Source organism: Monocercomonoides exilis (genome assembly GCF_001643675.1).
Source record: "Monocercomonoides exilis strain PA203 chromosome Unknown scaffold11-1913109, whole genome shotgun sequence".
In the NCBI taxonomy this organism is placed as follows: Eukaryota; Preaxostyla; order Oxymonadida; family Polymastigidae; genus Monocercomonoides; species Monocercomonoides exilis.
In genome coordinates, this window is record NW_027150556.1 from 755,520 (window position 1) to 771,061 (window position 15,542).

Consider the following 15,542-nt stretch of genomic DNA (forward strand, 5'->3'; position numbering starts at 1 on the left):
ATAAAACCGTAAAATATCGATGATATTCTTCAACCTTAACAATATGCGAATTTTCATTATTTCAACAATCAAAAATGCTACAAATGCGCTGCAAATTCTTTTTAGTGCATTTGCATCAAATATATTTTAAAAAGAAAGAATGATTTTTTTTCTTTTTTTATAAAAGAAGATTTCAGATAAAATAACATTGAAATCAACAATTAAAATATGTACATTTATGTTATGTTAAAGGCAAAACAATCCGGCAACTTGAACTGTCAATTATGAAGAAAAAACTTTGAATAAAAAATTCAGTAATTAATAAGACAATTCTACAAGATTTTTAAGCTTCAAAAACAATTATCAAAAAAGCATTAAATAATTTCGAATTATTTTACAAAAAGCTTATTTTTATGATTTTTTAAAATAATTATGATCGATTTCTACCATTCCACAATAAAAAATACCCATAATGTGTATACAAAGATCAGATGTCAAAGATTGAGAAGAATCTCCAGCGTTTATTTTCTCCACACGTTGATTCATACAATTTTTTTGTTGGAACAGGAATTCGCAAAGCAGTAGATTTAATTGAACCGAATTTCATCACCACACAAGAAGGAAATCGACTTAGATTCTGGTTTGAAAATGTACAAATACTCCAGCCATATAAATCTGATCCAAATTGCAGAGATCAACGAATTTTTCCTCGCGAATGCAGAGAAGCAAAAAAAACTTACAGTGGTTCACTTCAGGCTTCACTTTGCTTGCAATATAATGATCAAGATATCATTCGAATTCCTCGACGTCTTGGATCAATACCAATCATGGTCAAAAGCGCTCGCTGTCACTTATATAGAATGAGCGCTGCGGAGCTTGTTGCACATGGGGAGGAAGAACATGAGTGCGGTGGATTTTTTATTGTTCACGGTTTAGAAAAACTTATTCGTATGATCGTTCTGACAAGACAAAATTATCCAATGGCTGTCGAAAGAAATTCATATTCTAGAAGAGGAAAACTTTATTCGCAATTTGGTGTTCAAATGCGATGTACTCGAGCCGATCAGTCAAGTTCAACTGTTGTGCTTCATTACCTAACTGATGGAACTGCAGAGTTTCGATTTCAAATTAGAAGACAGGAATTCTTCCTTCCTGTTGCATTTCTTATGAAAGCGTTATATGATGTTACAGACAAACAAATTTATGAAGACGTGCTAATGGGAGATGAATCAAATTCTTTTATGATGAGCTCGCTCGAAGCAATCCTTCTTCACGGGCATGCGTTAAACTGTTTTACAAGAACTGAAGCATTAGCTTTTATTGGAAAAAGTTACAGAACAACGGTTAGATGGCCAACATGGTGGACAGATGAAGAATGCGGCGCAGATCTTTTGAAACAGCACGTTTTGGTGCATTTGAATTCGGATGCAGATAAATACCAAATTCTTGTTGTTATGCTACGAAAGTTGCTTCTTCTTGCTTCAGGTGAATTAAATCCAGAAAATGAAGATTCTGCTGAGATGCAGGAAGTTCTGCTTCCTGGGCAGCTTATGCTGTTGTCTTTGAAAGAGCAGCTAACAAACTGGCTTGAAGGATTTCGAAGAGCAATGGAAAGACACATGTCTATGCATCCCGCTGATGTAATTACTGATTTTTCAACAATATCAAAGGTAATTGACAGAAATCCTGTGAACATTACTCAAAGAATGGAATACTTGCTTGCTACTGGAACACTTGTAACACAAACTGGGTTGGATTTGAAGCAGGTTTGCTCTATTTCTTTGAATTTATTGATTATTTAATTAAAAACGCTTTTTAACTGTACTTTCATTATTTCGTAATTATTTCAATGCACCAACCGCCATTTCATTTCAACGCAATTAATAACGTCGGAAAACATTTAACAATGAAAATAATTTTGTTTATATGAAATTTCATTTATCTTCGCTTCTTCAACATTTCAATTTATAATTTCCATCCTCTTCTTGACAGACAAAAGGTTACGTTATCACAGCCGAAAGATTGAACTATCTCCGTTTTATCTCTCACTTCAGGTCTTTGCATCGTGGGCAGTTCTTCACAACGATGCGAACGACAGAAATTCGTAAGCTTCTTCCGCAGTCATGGGGATTCATCTGCCCTGTGCACACTCCCGATGGTGGACCCTGCGGGCTGCTGAACCATCTTGCAGCACTCTGTCAGATTGTGATGACAGACAGCGACACATCTGCAGTGGGGCCGTTTTTGGTGTCGTGCGGTATGATTCCTGTGGAGGAGAGGCCAGCAATGGGAAGAGAAGGAGCGGGAAGCGGAATGAAATTGCACAAGAAAAAGAGAGGAGCAGAGGAGTCTGATGAAAGCGATAGCGAATCTGATGGAAGTGATGAGAGTGATGACGATTCATCGGAGGAGATTGAGCTGCATCACACGCAGCATCTTGCACCATGTGTTGTAGATGGACGTGTTGTTGGATTTGCAAAGTCTTCTATGCTGGAAACGATGGCTCAACAGCTGCGAGACATGAAGATCAAAGATCCTCAGAAGTTTTCTGCCGCACTGGAAGTGGCTGTTGCCCCTCCAACACATCTCTTCTCGTTCCCAATGCTGTCTGTATTCTCTACGCCCAGTCGTATGATGCGTCCAGTTGTTGACCGGAACAGTGGGAAGAAGATCTTCATTGGCTCGTTGGAGCAGACGTCGATTTCCATCAGCTGTGTTGGGGCTGACGAACGCCCAGACACTTTCTACAAAGAGCAGCATCCGTCGTCCATGCTGTCTGTGGTTGCCTCACTTACTCCATTTTCTGACTACAACCAGTCACCTCGTAACTTGTATCAGTGTCAGATGGGGAAACAGACAATGGGGACACCATATCACGCAATGCGCTATAGAAACGATTCAAAATCAAACAGAATCACACACGTGCAAAAGCCCGTGGTGAGAAACACAAATCAAGATGTTTATGACATTGACTCGTATCCACAGGGGGTAAATGCGTGCGTGGCTGTTATATCATACACAGGGTTTGATATGGAAGATGCTATGATTATAAACAAGTCATCCTTTGAAAGAGGATTTGGACACGGAGGAGTGTTTATCACGAAGGAGTTTGAGTTGGAAGACGAGCGAGGAATGAGAAGCGGCAAGAAAAGTGCAGGGCAACAAGCATATGCGGCGATTGAGAAAAAGAGAAAAGAAGAGCGAGAAATGGCTGCGGCTTCAGGAAACGCGAATGCTCAAAGCGCTTCTTCATCATCTTCTTCATACTCATCATCTTTGGTGGCACCCGTCCCAGAGAACATGTTTGTGCGCTCATATTTCACGAACATCAATCCAAAGACCAATGAACTTATCGATCCTAAGCTGGATATCGATGGGTTCCCGTTCATTGGAGATGTTATCCGCAAGGGAGATCCATTGTGTGCATATGTGACAGAGTCAGGCGAGGCAAAGATCAATCGATACAAGTTGTCTGAAAGTGGTATTGTTGAAGCTGTCACATTGGCGTCAAAAGGTGGAGTTGGAGGAAGTGGTGCTTATTCTTCATTTTCAGCTGGCGGAGGAGGGCAAGGCGGTGCAGGCAACGCAGCAGGCACTGGAATGGCGACAGGCGGAAGTCTGCCTCATCTTGTTCGTATCAAGCTGCGTCTGAACAGAAATCCTGTGATTGGTGACAAATTCTCTTCGAGACATGGACAAAAGGGTGTGCTGTCTGTTTTATGGCCTGATGTGGATATGCCGTTTACTGAGACTGGAATAACGCCTGATTGTATCATCAATCCTCACGCTTTTCCATCTCGAATGACCATTGGTATGATGATTGAGGCTATGGCTGGGAAAGCTGGTGGAGCTCATGGTGTGTATGAAGATGGTACTCCGTTCCAGTTCACACAAAACAGAGGGCTTGAGTCTGGAAAAGACGACGAGTCAGTTGTCGATTATATTGGAAAGCAACTTGTGAAAGCCGGGTACAATTATTATGGAAGTGAGCCATTATACTCAGGAGTCTCTGGTGAATTACTAAAAGCAGAAATATTCTTTGGGGTTTGATGATTTATTTGTTTTAATCTTTATGAGTTTCTATTTGAAAAAAAAAATATTGATTAATTTATTTTTAATCAAAATAATCATTTTAATAGGTTGTGTATTATCAGCGTCTTCGTCACATGGTTTCAGATAAGTTTCAAGTGAGGTCAACAGGACCAGTCAATGCATTGACACATCAGCCTGTCAAGGGACGTAAAATGGGAGGAGGAATTCGTCTTGGAGAGATGGAACGTGATTCTTTGATAGCTCATGGGGTGTCTTTCATTATGCAAGATCGTTTGCTCCATTGCTCTGATGAACATGAGGTGTGTTATAATATTTGAATATGAGGTGAAGAAAAGCGGTTTTTGAATGTTTTTTATATCTTTAAAATCTATTGTTTAGTTTTTTGAAAATTTATGAAAACATTCATGCTTATAACATATTATTTTGTTCTTTTGTTCTAATTATTAATGCATAACAACACTTTATTTATTTATTTATTCATTTTATAGACACACATATGCACAAAGTGTGGCTCTTTGGTGTCTGTTGTACTGAGAGACAGGCAACCTTCAAGTTCTCAGAGCGGAGGAATGGACAAAGCACAGACCACAGGAATGGGTCAACATCAAGAAGGAGCTTCAACAGGCAACAGCGGACTGCAAGAAAGGGTGTGCTTGCTGTGTGGGAGTGGAGAGTATGTGGGGAAAGTTCGGATTCCGTATGTGTTACTTTATCTGGCAAATGAAATTGCTGGAATGAATTTGAAATTGCAGTTCCAGACAAGAAAGTTTACAGATGCGTTGGAAAATGATGACGAAGAGTGAAAAGGAATCCGTCAGTGAAATTCATTATTTAATTATCCTCAATTCACAATTGTACACAATTTTCAAAAATTAGTAATTTTCTTTACCACTTCAAGCAATCTTTCACTTCATCTATCAAAACAAAAAGAAATAAAATAATAAAAAATTGCTATTTTTGGAATAACTTAAAATTGTTGACTATTTGAAGATTTCAGTTGAAATAACAATTTATTCAAGCGTCAGCTTGACTTTTTGAACATTAGTTCAACAAAAAATACTGTCACTTCGAAATTTTAAGAGTTACATTCGTTGATTGCTGCGAAAATAAAATAAGTGAAATGAAATGAAACAAACTTACTAATCGTTGGTATGTCAAATAGCAACGCATGTGAAATAATAATACTAAAAAAATATGATTAAGGCTAATTATTTCGAACATAAACAACTATAACAAGATTGAAAGCTTTTAAAACAGGAGGAACAAAAGCGATACAAATTCACAATTAACTCCAAGAAAATAATTAGTTTTTTTTTTAATTAAAAAAAACTATTTTTCTTTGTGTCAACTTTTCACCGAAAAGGAAAAAAAATTAACTTGCAACCATTCAAATAGAAAAAAATAGAAAATGCTCTTCGAATATTCGAATTGAAGAGCCAGTAAATTAAGAAGAAGATCAAAAATGAAAAATTGAGAAATATATTTTGATTGCAAGAAAACTCAAGACAATAAATGCATGTGTAAAGGAATTATTGCAAAAAAAAGAGAGAAAAGAAAAGAAAATAGAAAACTTGATAAAAAATATCATAAAATATCTACTATATTGTCTAGCATATCATAAAAAGATGACATATAAATGATAAAAGATGTTCAGATGAATAAATCTACAATCATTAAACACGAATATTTTTTTATTTGAAAAAAAATAAAACATTTATTCGTTGTTAAGTACTTGTAAGACCATAAAAAGAAGATGAAAGAAAAAGAAGATGGTCAAAAGTACCTATTTTTATTCACTCCAGTGAAAGTTGTTGGATGGCAATTAATTGGGACTGCTAAAGGATGACTGCAGCCACGACCGATTTAACGGGCGAAGCTGAGAAGAAAACGCATTAGCAGAGACATACGTTGTGCAGTCAGAAACATTTGGGAGTGGGCGCATCGTTCTAGCATCCGCCACAAAGGCACACGAATTCACAGCCATTGGATTCGCTCCAATCATCGCGATTGGAACCGTGGTGTAAGGTAGGTTGGACGAATAAGGAGACGTGGGGGATGTGTGCATGGAGCGCGGGTCTTCAATCATTTCTCCATCCAGCGTGCGCAGCTCCCCAGTCTTTGTCCTGATGGAGACGACAGCCCTCATAAATGGCAGCGAAGAGGAGTTCAGCGGAAACTGCGTAAAGTTGGATGACTGCAAATCCAGATAGTCCGCCTCTGTGAACGATTTGAGGAAGCGCTGAGCATTCGGCAGAGAAATCTCCAGCAGATGCGGGATTCTCGGCGAGATCAGCGGATGCAGGTTCATTGGAATAAGAGAATGGATAGAAAGTCCCTTTGCGCGTTGCATTGGAAGCTGGCGCAAACTCTGAGTGGAAAGAAGCTGTGTGGATGTAAGTGATAATGTAGAAGAATTTTTCTGAGAAGAGAGAGAAGAAGAAATAGAAGAAGAGGAGGAAAGCTGAAGTTTTGATTGACTCGACGGGTGTAGTTGAGAGGAATATACAGAAGGCATTGAAGCAGACGGAGCAGAAGAAGACGATGAAGCAGGGTAAAAAGTGTGTGTATTTGATGAAGCGCTTGATGCGAATCTGTCTGGAAGCGACACCAAATGAAGGTTCCTTTGCTCAAAAGCAGCGCTTTTTGACGAGAAGACGCTCAATCCGCCAAAATAGAAGGACACAAACGGATTCATCGCTGAGCCTTTCGTCTCTTTGAGAATCTCGCTCATGCGCTGGATGCTTGTGGGCACATACACAAACACGATGTCTGCAAGCGACACCATTGGATTGATTTCTGCATTTTGTGCTGCTGAAATCAGAATCGATCTTGCACGGAGGATGTCGAGTGACCTCTTCTTTGACTTTAGTAGATTCATTGCAACAATCTGTTTCTCGTTTTGCTCGTAACGATCTGAAGACATCCTGTTAGGATGCTTGTGTTTGTTCAAATATGGCATTATTTGGCCTGACTGATGGCTGAATGGCACATATCGTGAATGTTGATCATCCTGCAGAAGAGAAGATGAAGGGTACACAGATTCCTCGAACGCAGCTTGATGGCTAGACGGGCTTCTGTAGAGCGACGCCTCGTCAGAAGCACCAAAATCGCGTCCGTCGAGGAAATTGGATGAGCTTGATGTGAATGCATCGAGGCGAGGGATGTCTGAAAATGGAAGCACAGAGGCAGAAGAGTAGATGGACAAAGCAGCATCTGGCACGCCTGCATCTGTGTATGATGAAGGGAGATTCAACGACAGTGCATTTGTTGAGTCGCTTGAAAGCGACGAGAGCTTCTGAAAGACTGGGAATGCCTGACGAATCAGATTCTGATCGAATGACTTGAAGGACTCAGAAAGCGAGAGCAGAGACGGGATAGACGAAGACTGCAAAGAAGAAGGAGCAGAAGCCATAGAATTCCTTTGCTGAGAAAGGACTGAAGACAACGGAGAAATCTGTGGTGCTCTGTTTCGTGGTGTTCCGACTTGTGAAAGCGGCTGCTGCGCAAAAGAAGAAGGTGACGAAGACAAAGTGGATGTAGAATATGAAAGCAAAGTAGATCCTTTCGTTCCGCTGGAATTCCGATCAGTTCTCAGCAGAGAAGTCACCTTTGATGACTTATTGGAATCTGAAGATTTTCCACCAAATGACGATGAAGCAGTCTTTGCTTGCAGCTGAGCTTGTACAATTTTGGCCCTAGCAAGCAACGGCAGAATCGAATTCACCACTTTTGTGGACTCTTGCTTCAGAGTTACCAAAAAGCCTGTTGGAATGCATGTGAAAGAAGGAAACACCACCACAGAAGACTTAATCATGGCCTCGCCTTTAGCCAATAGAGAAGAAGCAGACAAAGGCTCGTCTGACAAACCCTGCAATCTGTGCTTCATAGGTACATAGCAGAAGAATCGGTGGATTTGCTCGATTGTACCCAATGCAAAGTTCAGGAACTGAAGAATCAATGGTGGTTTGTCTTCACTGATTGTAGTGAGTGAATGAGCAGCTGAGTCTGGCGAGTTGCATATCCAGCCCAATGGAATCTCTCCGCGTGTCAGATGGAGCCAGCTGTTCACGAACGACGAGGAATATGAACTCGACAGCAGATTTATTTCAATATCGAACGGAGACAGTGTGATGAATGAGATGTCGTTGAACTCGTCTTTGTCGTCTCTCAAATCGTTTGGTGAAAGAGAGAATGTCTGTTGTTGTGCAGAAGAGAACCCGAATGCGCCAGTGGCCTGAATGTTTGGCTGGTTGGGATCAGTAATAGAACTGGAAGATGGCATGCTGGTACCATCTTGATTCAGCAGCACTTGAGACGAGGAGGAGCGGAAAGGCAGCGCAGATTGAGCATTTGAAAGAGAAGAAGAAGAGGAAGAAGACGAAAATGAAGACATGAAAGGAGAAAATGACTGAGAGAGAGAGGGATCTGTGAAATCTGAAGGCGTGCCATTGGAGAACGGAGACAAAGAATTGGGAAAACTCGAAGACGAAGAAATGTTAAGTTCGGTGAGTATATCTTCAGCAGGAGGAAGCGAGAAAGCAGAGCTTTGGAATGAGTTATTATCTTTGCGAGCTGTTGGAGCTTGAGCAATCCCTGAAGTTTGTCTAAGCTGTCTATCTGAAGGCATGAAAGCAGTGGCAGAAGATGCAGTAGATGCAGGCGCAGATAAAGAAGTCGTTAATGAAAGTGGGACAATCGAGTCAGACTCCATCGTTGCGTCAAGCGTGATCCGCTGAGAGTAAGTCAAAAAGCTTGGCAGCTGCTTCAGAGTGCAGTTGATTGTGTGCATGAAGGAGTTAGCCGAATTCGCCTCTCGCAGCATGCCTAGCACAGTTGGTGGGAGGGAATGTTCTGACATGCACACAGCGATAACAGCCTGTGTCAGCTTCTCCATGTTGAATAAGCGCGATGGCAGGAGCTGCTGCAATTCCTCACAGAAGCGCAGGACGATTGCTGGATGGAAGACAAGTGTGTCGCAAGACGGGATGATTGAGAAGTGTGTGCTGCTGTCGAACGGCGAGTTGGAGGAGAACAGCGCCCGCAGATTGCTCAATGCTTCCACGTTGTCCCAGCGAACGTTCCACGAATGGAACGGAATCTCAAACACCTCGTCGCTCACAGTAGATGCGACCAGCGGAGGCATCGAATAGAAGTCTCCGATGGTAAAGTGCAGGCACGACTCCACAATCGTCTGCTGTGCCCCGTCGCTTCTGCCGATATCGTTGACTTTGCTGCCGTAAACACCAGAACCTGAGTGCCTTCCGTGTGATGTTGGGTGGATCACAGCGTGTAGATAGTGGCTAATCTCTGTGAAGTACGTCTCGTGGGACGGGTTTGGAATGTCAGGATACACTGTCAGTGGTGAATCTGAAGAGAATGACTCAGGGTTGATCAATGAAAGGTGGAGGTTGACGAATATTCTTGTTGGCAAGGCACCCAACAGGAAAGGATATGCATGCACACAGATCATCCGCAGCATGCTCGACCATATCCAGCTTTCAGAAGTGCCAGTTCGCATCTTCTTTGGTAACAGTTTGTGTTGGAAGAGTTGTTTGTTTGGCTGTGATGGCAATTTTATCAGAAACTTCATCAGACGTCTTAGCGCTGAATAAGGAATGCAGAAGCGTTTGTTGTTCATTCTTCCGTTGTTCACTCTGAAATACTCAGTGATGAGTGAGAACGAGCATATTAAGCAGAAGAGGAGATGCAAAAATTGCCTTGTGGAGAGCGATTCTTTCGTTGCAAGCTGGTCGCAGTGCTTTACAGTTTTCAGTAGTTTTTCTGATGATACTTTTCCCATCGCATCCACAATGCACGACGAAAGAAGGCCACGGAATGTGATTGCACTGCGGATTGTGATGCACTTCGCAAAGAATGAGAGATTTCGCGTCAAAACGTGCAGTCTTGAATCTGGCGAGAAGCATGAAGAATGCGACAGAATCAGCCACAAGATGCAATTTTTATGAACTTTTGGTGATGAAGACTGCTCAGGTGATGAAGCAGAACCAGCTGGCAGCAAGCTGTTAGCATTTTCATCTGTTCTTTTCTTCCAAAACGTATTCTCCATCCAATCTGAAAACAGCTTCAAGTAGTGCTCCGATGCATACTGAATTCCCTCTACAACAATCCAAGCACCCATTTCGACGCTGCCGTTGAGGTACTTCACTGAGATGTTCCATGCTGCCTCCCACACATCGATCAACGTCAGCGACGATGCGCTTTTCCGAGACTGCGACTCAATCAGCATCTTCGCGTCTCGATAGGCCTCAGAGATGTGAAGTTCAGACATCGGCTGCTTCCTTCTCTTTGCAAGCAAGATGATATCAGAGGCCAGGCGATAATCTTCCACAGCAGACATTCCAGAATGGCTTTGTGTCGTCAAACAAATCACCTGCTTTGGAGACTCAAATCGCTCGAGAATGCTTCGGAACTTCAGAGATTTGGCATCTGTTGGATCAACGAAGTTCTCAAGTGAAGCAAGTCCACAATAGAAGAACGGAGATGGCAGCACAGACTGCTGCTGTGATGGTGTGTGGTGTGCTTGTGTGTAGTGATACGAAGGCATCCCGCAAAACAGATACGCCGACTCAACCCCAAACAGCGGCTGGGAGCTGATGCCCAGCATGACAGCTTCTCGCGTTCGAGATGGGATCAGCACTGAAATCAGCAGCATGCGCTGGAAGATGTTCAGCTGCTGCATCTGCGCGTTTGGATACTCTGCTAATTCTGGTGTCTCGTCGTTGAACCAGTCGGCCCAGCGGCGCTGTGTGTTGCTGATGAACACAGGAGTTGCCACAGTCGGCGAATGCGACTGGAAAAACGAAGGCGAGTTGCGAGAACGTGCAGCCGCCGGAGAATTTCCTTCGAGTGCTTCTTTGATTGCAGAGTAGCCTGACAGCGATGTCGGATCTAACACATCTCTTTGGTTGAACAGCGACTGCCTGCGCTTTCTGTACGACGAGTCTGCTCTCTTCTCGCGCGAGTCGTTTCGGAAGATCGTCTCGTCAAACGGGTTCGATCCACCTTCAGACTGCAAATCTTCGCTGTTTCCAGACGGGTCGACGCCAGAGAACCGCAGCCCAGACACGAATGTCTGCCGCTTGAACGAATACTTCGAGCGCTCCTTCTCATTCTGGATCATAAACATAGAGTCTGCCACGGCTGACGAGAAAGACAGCGTTTCGTCTGCTTTCGAATTCCCTTGCTGCATTTCACCACCAGATGCAAACAGACCTCCGGTGAGTGTTGAGTGCTGGTGTAGAGCCATCGGCGAGTGGACAACCGACGAGTAGCGCGACACGTAGTGCGACTTGTTCTGCCTCAGATCTCTGTGTGCATTGCTCATAAAAGACGGGTCATATAGCTCCATTGCATCCATCGTCTTCTGCGAGAACTGCGGCACTGATGTCTCCTGAAGGATGCGCAGAAGCACAGAAGAACGGCTTTCAGGGTAAAATGGCATGTGATCAATAGCAGAGAAGATGCTGTGGATCTGCGGATCCAAATCCAGAATCATCGGTCTGTACACTGGGCACAAAACTCCCAGCACAAACAGGTCTTTCCACGACATGTCTGGAAGCCATGCAGACGCTGGGTTCTTTGGCAGAAGACCGAGCACTTGAAGAACAGCAGTTTCGAGAGGGAAACGCAGCTGTACAAGCTCTGCGAACATGACGCTCTGAGGATAGCACCTTCCCTTAAAAGCAGAAGATGGCTCTATTTTCGGAGGAAGCGTATGGACCATCACCGTTTGTGGTGAAAGCAAAGCATCCATTTCAATGCCCGACAGCCCCTTTCCCTCAGCGTTTGCCATCCGCAGCGACAAGAACAGCATCACTGTGATGTAATCCGATGGAGAAGTGTCTTTTTCCTGGTGTGTCTTCACCATATATGCAACAACACACTCAACAATTTGTGTTCTCTCGTGCTTCGTCATGCCAATTGGAGAAGTCTCACTGTTGTGATATTGAAGCAGCTTCATCAGAATCCTCCGCTCAAACAGAGACAGGTCTGCAAGCTCTTTTTGCTCGCTACTTTGCTTTGGCTCTTGCTCTGTGCCTGACGTACCTTGTTTGCTTCGAGTCATACTTCGACTTCTATTCCTGCTCTTACTCTGGCTCTGGCTCTGGCTCTGGTTTTGATTCTGATCATGTTCCATTCGCTCAAGTTGTTCTTTTTCTTCTTGTCCCTGTTCTTGTTCTTGTTCTTGTCCCTGCTCTTTCTGCTGTTCCTTCTCTTGTCCAACTTCTTGCTCTTTTCCTTCTTCTTGCCCTTGTTCTTTTCCTTGCTCTGACTGCTGGTCGCTTATATCGTCGCTGTGAAGCTGATGCTGCTGCGACTGCTGGAGTAGAGAAGGCGACGACAGCTGCACGATGTTCTGGATGAGGTGCGGGCGCCGGATGAGTGAGGAGGATGAGGCAGCAGACAGATGAGAGAGAGAAGGAGGATGAAGAGATGACAGAAACGGTGTGGAAGATGAGTCACGCAGAGCAACAGTGGCTGAAGAGGAGTCGACAGATGTTGTGAGAGACGGGGAGTGGGAGAGAACGTCTATGGCAGACGCACCACTTGGAGATGCGTTTGGAGACTCGGCAGCTGCAGCTGCAGCAGCAGAAGAAGAGGAAGAGGAAGAAGAAGAAGATGATGATGATGACGATGAAGGTGTTGCAATTACTGGGGAAGATGACGGAGTTGAGGAGGATGGGGAAGATGATGAAGAGGATGAAGAAGAAGATGGCTGCGAAGGAGAAGAAGAAGGCGATGATGAAGGAAGAGAATTCTGAAGACGAGGCGAAGGGAACGGCGAGAGTGTTGCAAGGGCAGATGATGTGTCTGAATCGTTTGTGCTGTTCAGAAGGATGAGCTCTGTCATCTTGCTCATCACATCCACCACGTGATGGAATTTTTCGTTTGCCCACATGACTGGCGAGTTCTTGTTGAACGGCTTGCCCACTGTGCGGATCATGGAGAACGAGAACATACTGAGCAGGTTGCAGAATGGGCGGATGTGGTTGTACTCCCAGCTGAAGCAGAACTCCAGCCACTGCAGCGCCGATCGAGATGCCAGCTCTTTCTCCTGCCACATGTCCACATCCTTCTTCACCGCCTCGCATTGCGACGCAAAGATCTCTTCCTCTTCTTCAGAGTGCGCCATGAACAGGGATATGAGTGTGCATGCATTGGGCGTGATGCTCTTGAACTCCTTCGACAGCTCGGCCTCTGCACTTTCTGTGGTTGACGACACTTCATCGTCGTCCTCCTCAAACGCTGAAGACCTGTCTGTAAACAAGAAAGGCGTTGAGGCAGAGTCATCAATGGAGATAGCGCAGTCAAGCGGTGATACAGGCGATGTAGGTGAAGAGAGAGCAGTCGTTGGCGATCCAATAGAAATAACAGACACAGCAGACCCGCTGTTCCCAGCAGACTCGCCTGTTACTTGTCTGTTCTGATTGCTCTGGCTGCTGTGATTGCTGTGGCTGCTGAGGCTTCTGTAGCGCAGGCTGTGCATCGAGTTGTGCTGGTGCAGCTTCTTCGCACCGAACTCGGCCAAAGGATCAAGTGCCTGCGGAGACACAGGGATGAACTTTGGGCTTGTTGGAGAAAGACTCAAAGAGAAAGTGTTGTTCTGAATGGGCAGAGAAGCTAAATTGCCGGTGGAAGAGTCAGTTTTCTGTGTGGAGTCGATGCTGATGTCGAAGAGAGAGGCGTCCTTGGAAGAGGAAATAGACATGTTTGAGGAGCAGATTGACGAAGACTCGTTTTGGTGGAGGATGGAGTTGATGGATGTGGCGGAGTGTGGAGGTGTCAAGGGAACAGAGTTGCTGATAACTAAGAGAGGAACAGAAAACGAAGAAGATGCGGAGGAAGAGGAGGAAGAGGAGGAGGAAGAAGAAGATGTGGATGAAGCTGAAGAGGAAGAGGACAAAGTCTTTGGGTTCTTAGCAGCATTGAAATTCAGCCCGTATGCCATTGATAATCTTTTGAAGGCTGGTGTGACTCTTGAAGTAGCAAATGTCAAGCGGAAGTTGGATGAAGGAGTAGCAGAAGCAGCAATAGTAGAAGCTGTAGAAGAAGAAGAAGAAGAAGAAGATGATGATGATGAAGCAGAAACAGCAGAAACAGCAGAAACAGCATCTGGATTGAGTGCCGAAAGCGACGGCGACACAATCATCTGCCTAGCCTCTGGTTCTTCCTGCAGAATTGGCGTGGTATTTCCACTGTATTTGGCAATAAGATCCAGATCGAGTGGCAAATCGCCCTTTTCTGAAGGCAAAGTGAGGATTCGGCTGTCGCGAATGTCAGTCAGCAGCGTCTGGATGAGCCTGGCGCGGCAGACGTTGCGCTGCACCTCGCTCTGGTAGGCCTCGTTGGTGTCTGGGTAGAGCGTGGCGATGGTTGTTCCGAAAAGATCAGGGGCTGTGTCTGTGCGGAGATGGTGCGACACAACAGAGCCGATGGCAGGCGACAGCGCCCAGCGGAAGAGCTGCTCGGAGGGGGCGATGATGACTGGGGTGCACAAAAGAGACCAGCCGTTGTTGAATGTGGCACCTGCGCCCATTCCCGCGACGAGGATGAGATCAACATCGCCTGGAAGATACATCGCCGGGTGGAATTTTGGCTGCAGCGGGTCGAATATGCCGTCTTCGGGGATGATCAGCTCGAAGGGCATGGAATCGACAGTGCAGTTGTCCATCGTGTTGGTCTCGTAGAGGATGCTCATCGACTTCCGCTGGGACTGCATGCTGAAGGGGATCTTGTTCTGGCAGTACCTTGCAAAGAAGATGAAGAACCGCATGTCTGTTGTGGTGTCGTTGATGTCGGTGAGGATGATGCACTTCCTCATCGAACTGTGCGTGCCGAAATTCGGATTGACAAATGGAGATGAAGATGAGGAAGATGAGGAAGAAGAAGAAGAAGAGGAGGAGGAAGAAGAGGAAGAGGAAGAGGAAGAGGAAGAGGAAGAGGAAGAGGAAGAGGAAGAGGAAGAGGAAGAGGAAGAGGAAGAGGAAGAGGAAGAGGAAGAGGAAGAGGAAGAGGAAGATGATGATGAAGTTGCTGTAGACGAGAAGGAAGACATCAAATTTGAAGAAGAAATACGGAAACCCTCGCTGCTGCGGCTGGGCTTCAGAGCAATCATCGACAGCGCATGCAAAAGCAGGCCATAAGCATTCGGGTTCTTCATCGAAATCACAAATGGCGAGTTCTGCGGATCTTCTATGCCATACAGCCAGAAGATGGAGTTGATTCTGTCTGCTTTGTGCGAAAGGGAAGTTGAGGTGATCACTTCGAACTGGTCGAACAACAGAGGGATGCTGTAATGCAAGGCAAACGATCCAGGAAGAGAAGTCGGGAAGAATTTCTTCATTCCGCTGATCTGCGCAAGATAGTCAAAACGCAGCGGGGCGAAGAAGAAGCCAGAGGCAAAGAGGATGTATGTGAACATGTTGGTGATCAGCTTGCGGCTGGTGGAGAAGGAGCAGCGGGGAGGAGCAGAGGAAGCAGGGTTGCTG

General features: G+C 44.7%; 2 protein-coding genes across 2 annotated transcripts in view; one reads left to right on the plus strand and one right to left on the minus strand.

The window, feature by feature from the left end:
- Nucleotides 1-470: 470 nt before the first annotated feature.
- Nucleotides 471-4,980, plus strand: MONOS_3925 (putative DNA-directed RNA polymerase I subunit RPA2; the record flags this gene model as incomplete). The annotated part of the gene is made up of 4 exons (XM_067873956.1): nt 471-1,745; nt 1,972-4,023; nt 4,119-4,331; nt 4,521-4,980. The coding sequence occupies 4 exons, from the start codon at nt 471-473 to the stop codon at nt 4,833-4,835; spliced, it is 3,855 nt and encodes a 1,284-aa protein (XP_067731578.1). The 3' UTR covers nt 4,836-4,980.
- Nucleotides 4,981-5,120: 140 nt separating this feature from the next.
- MONOS_3924 (uncharacterized protein) overlaps nt 5,121-15,542 on the minus strand; it is a gene marked incomplete at its 5' end in the record, with an annotated part of 30,004 nt that continues 19,582 nt past the window's right edge. The window contains one exon of the mRNA XM_067873955.1: nt 5,121-15,539. Coding sequence (XP_067731579.1) covers nt 5,855-15,539 — 9,685 coding nt within the window. The 3' untranslated portion in view covers nt 5,121-5,854. The remainder of the gene's footprint in view (nt 15,540-15,542) is intronic.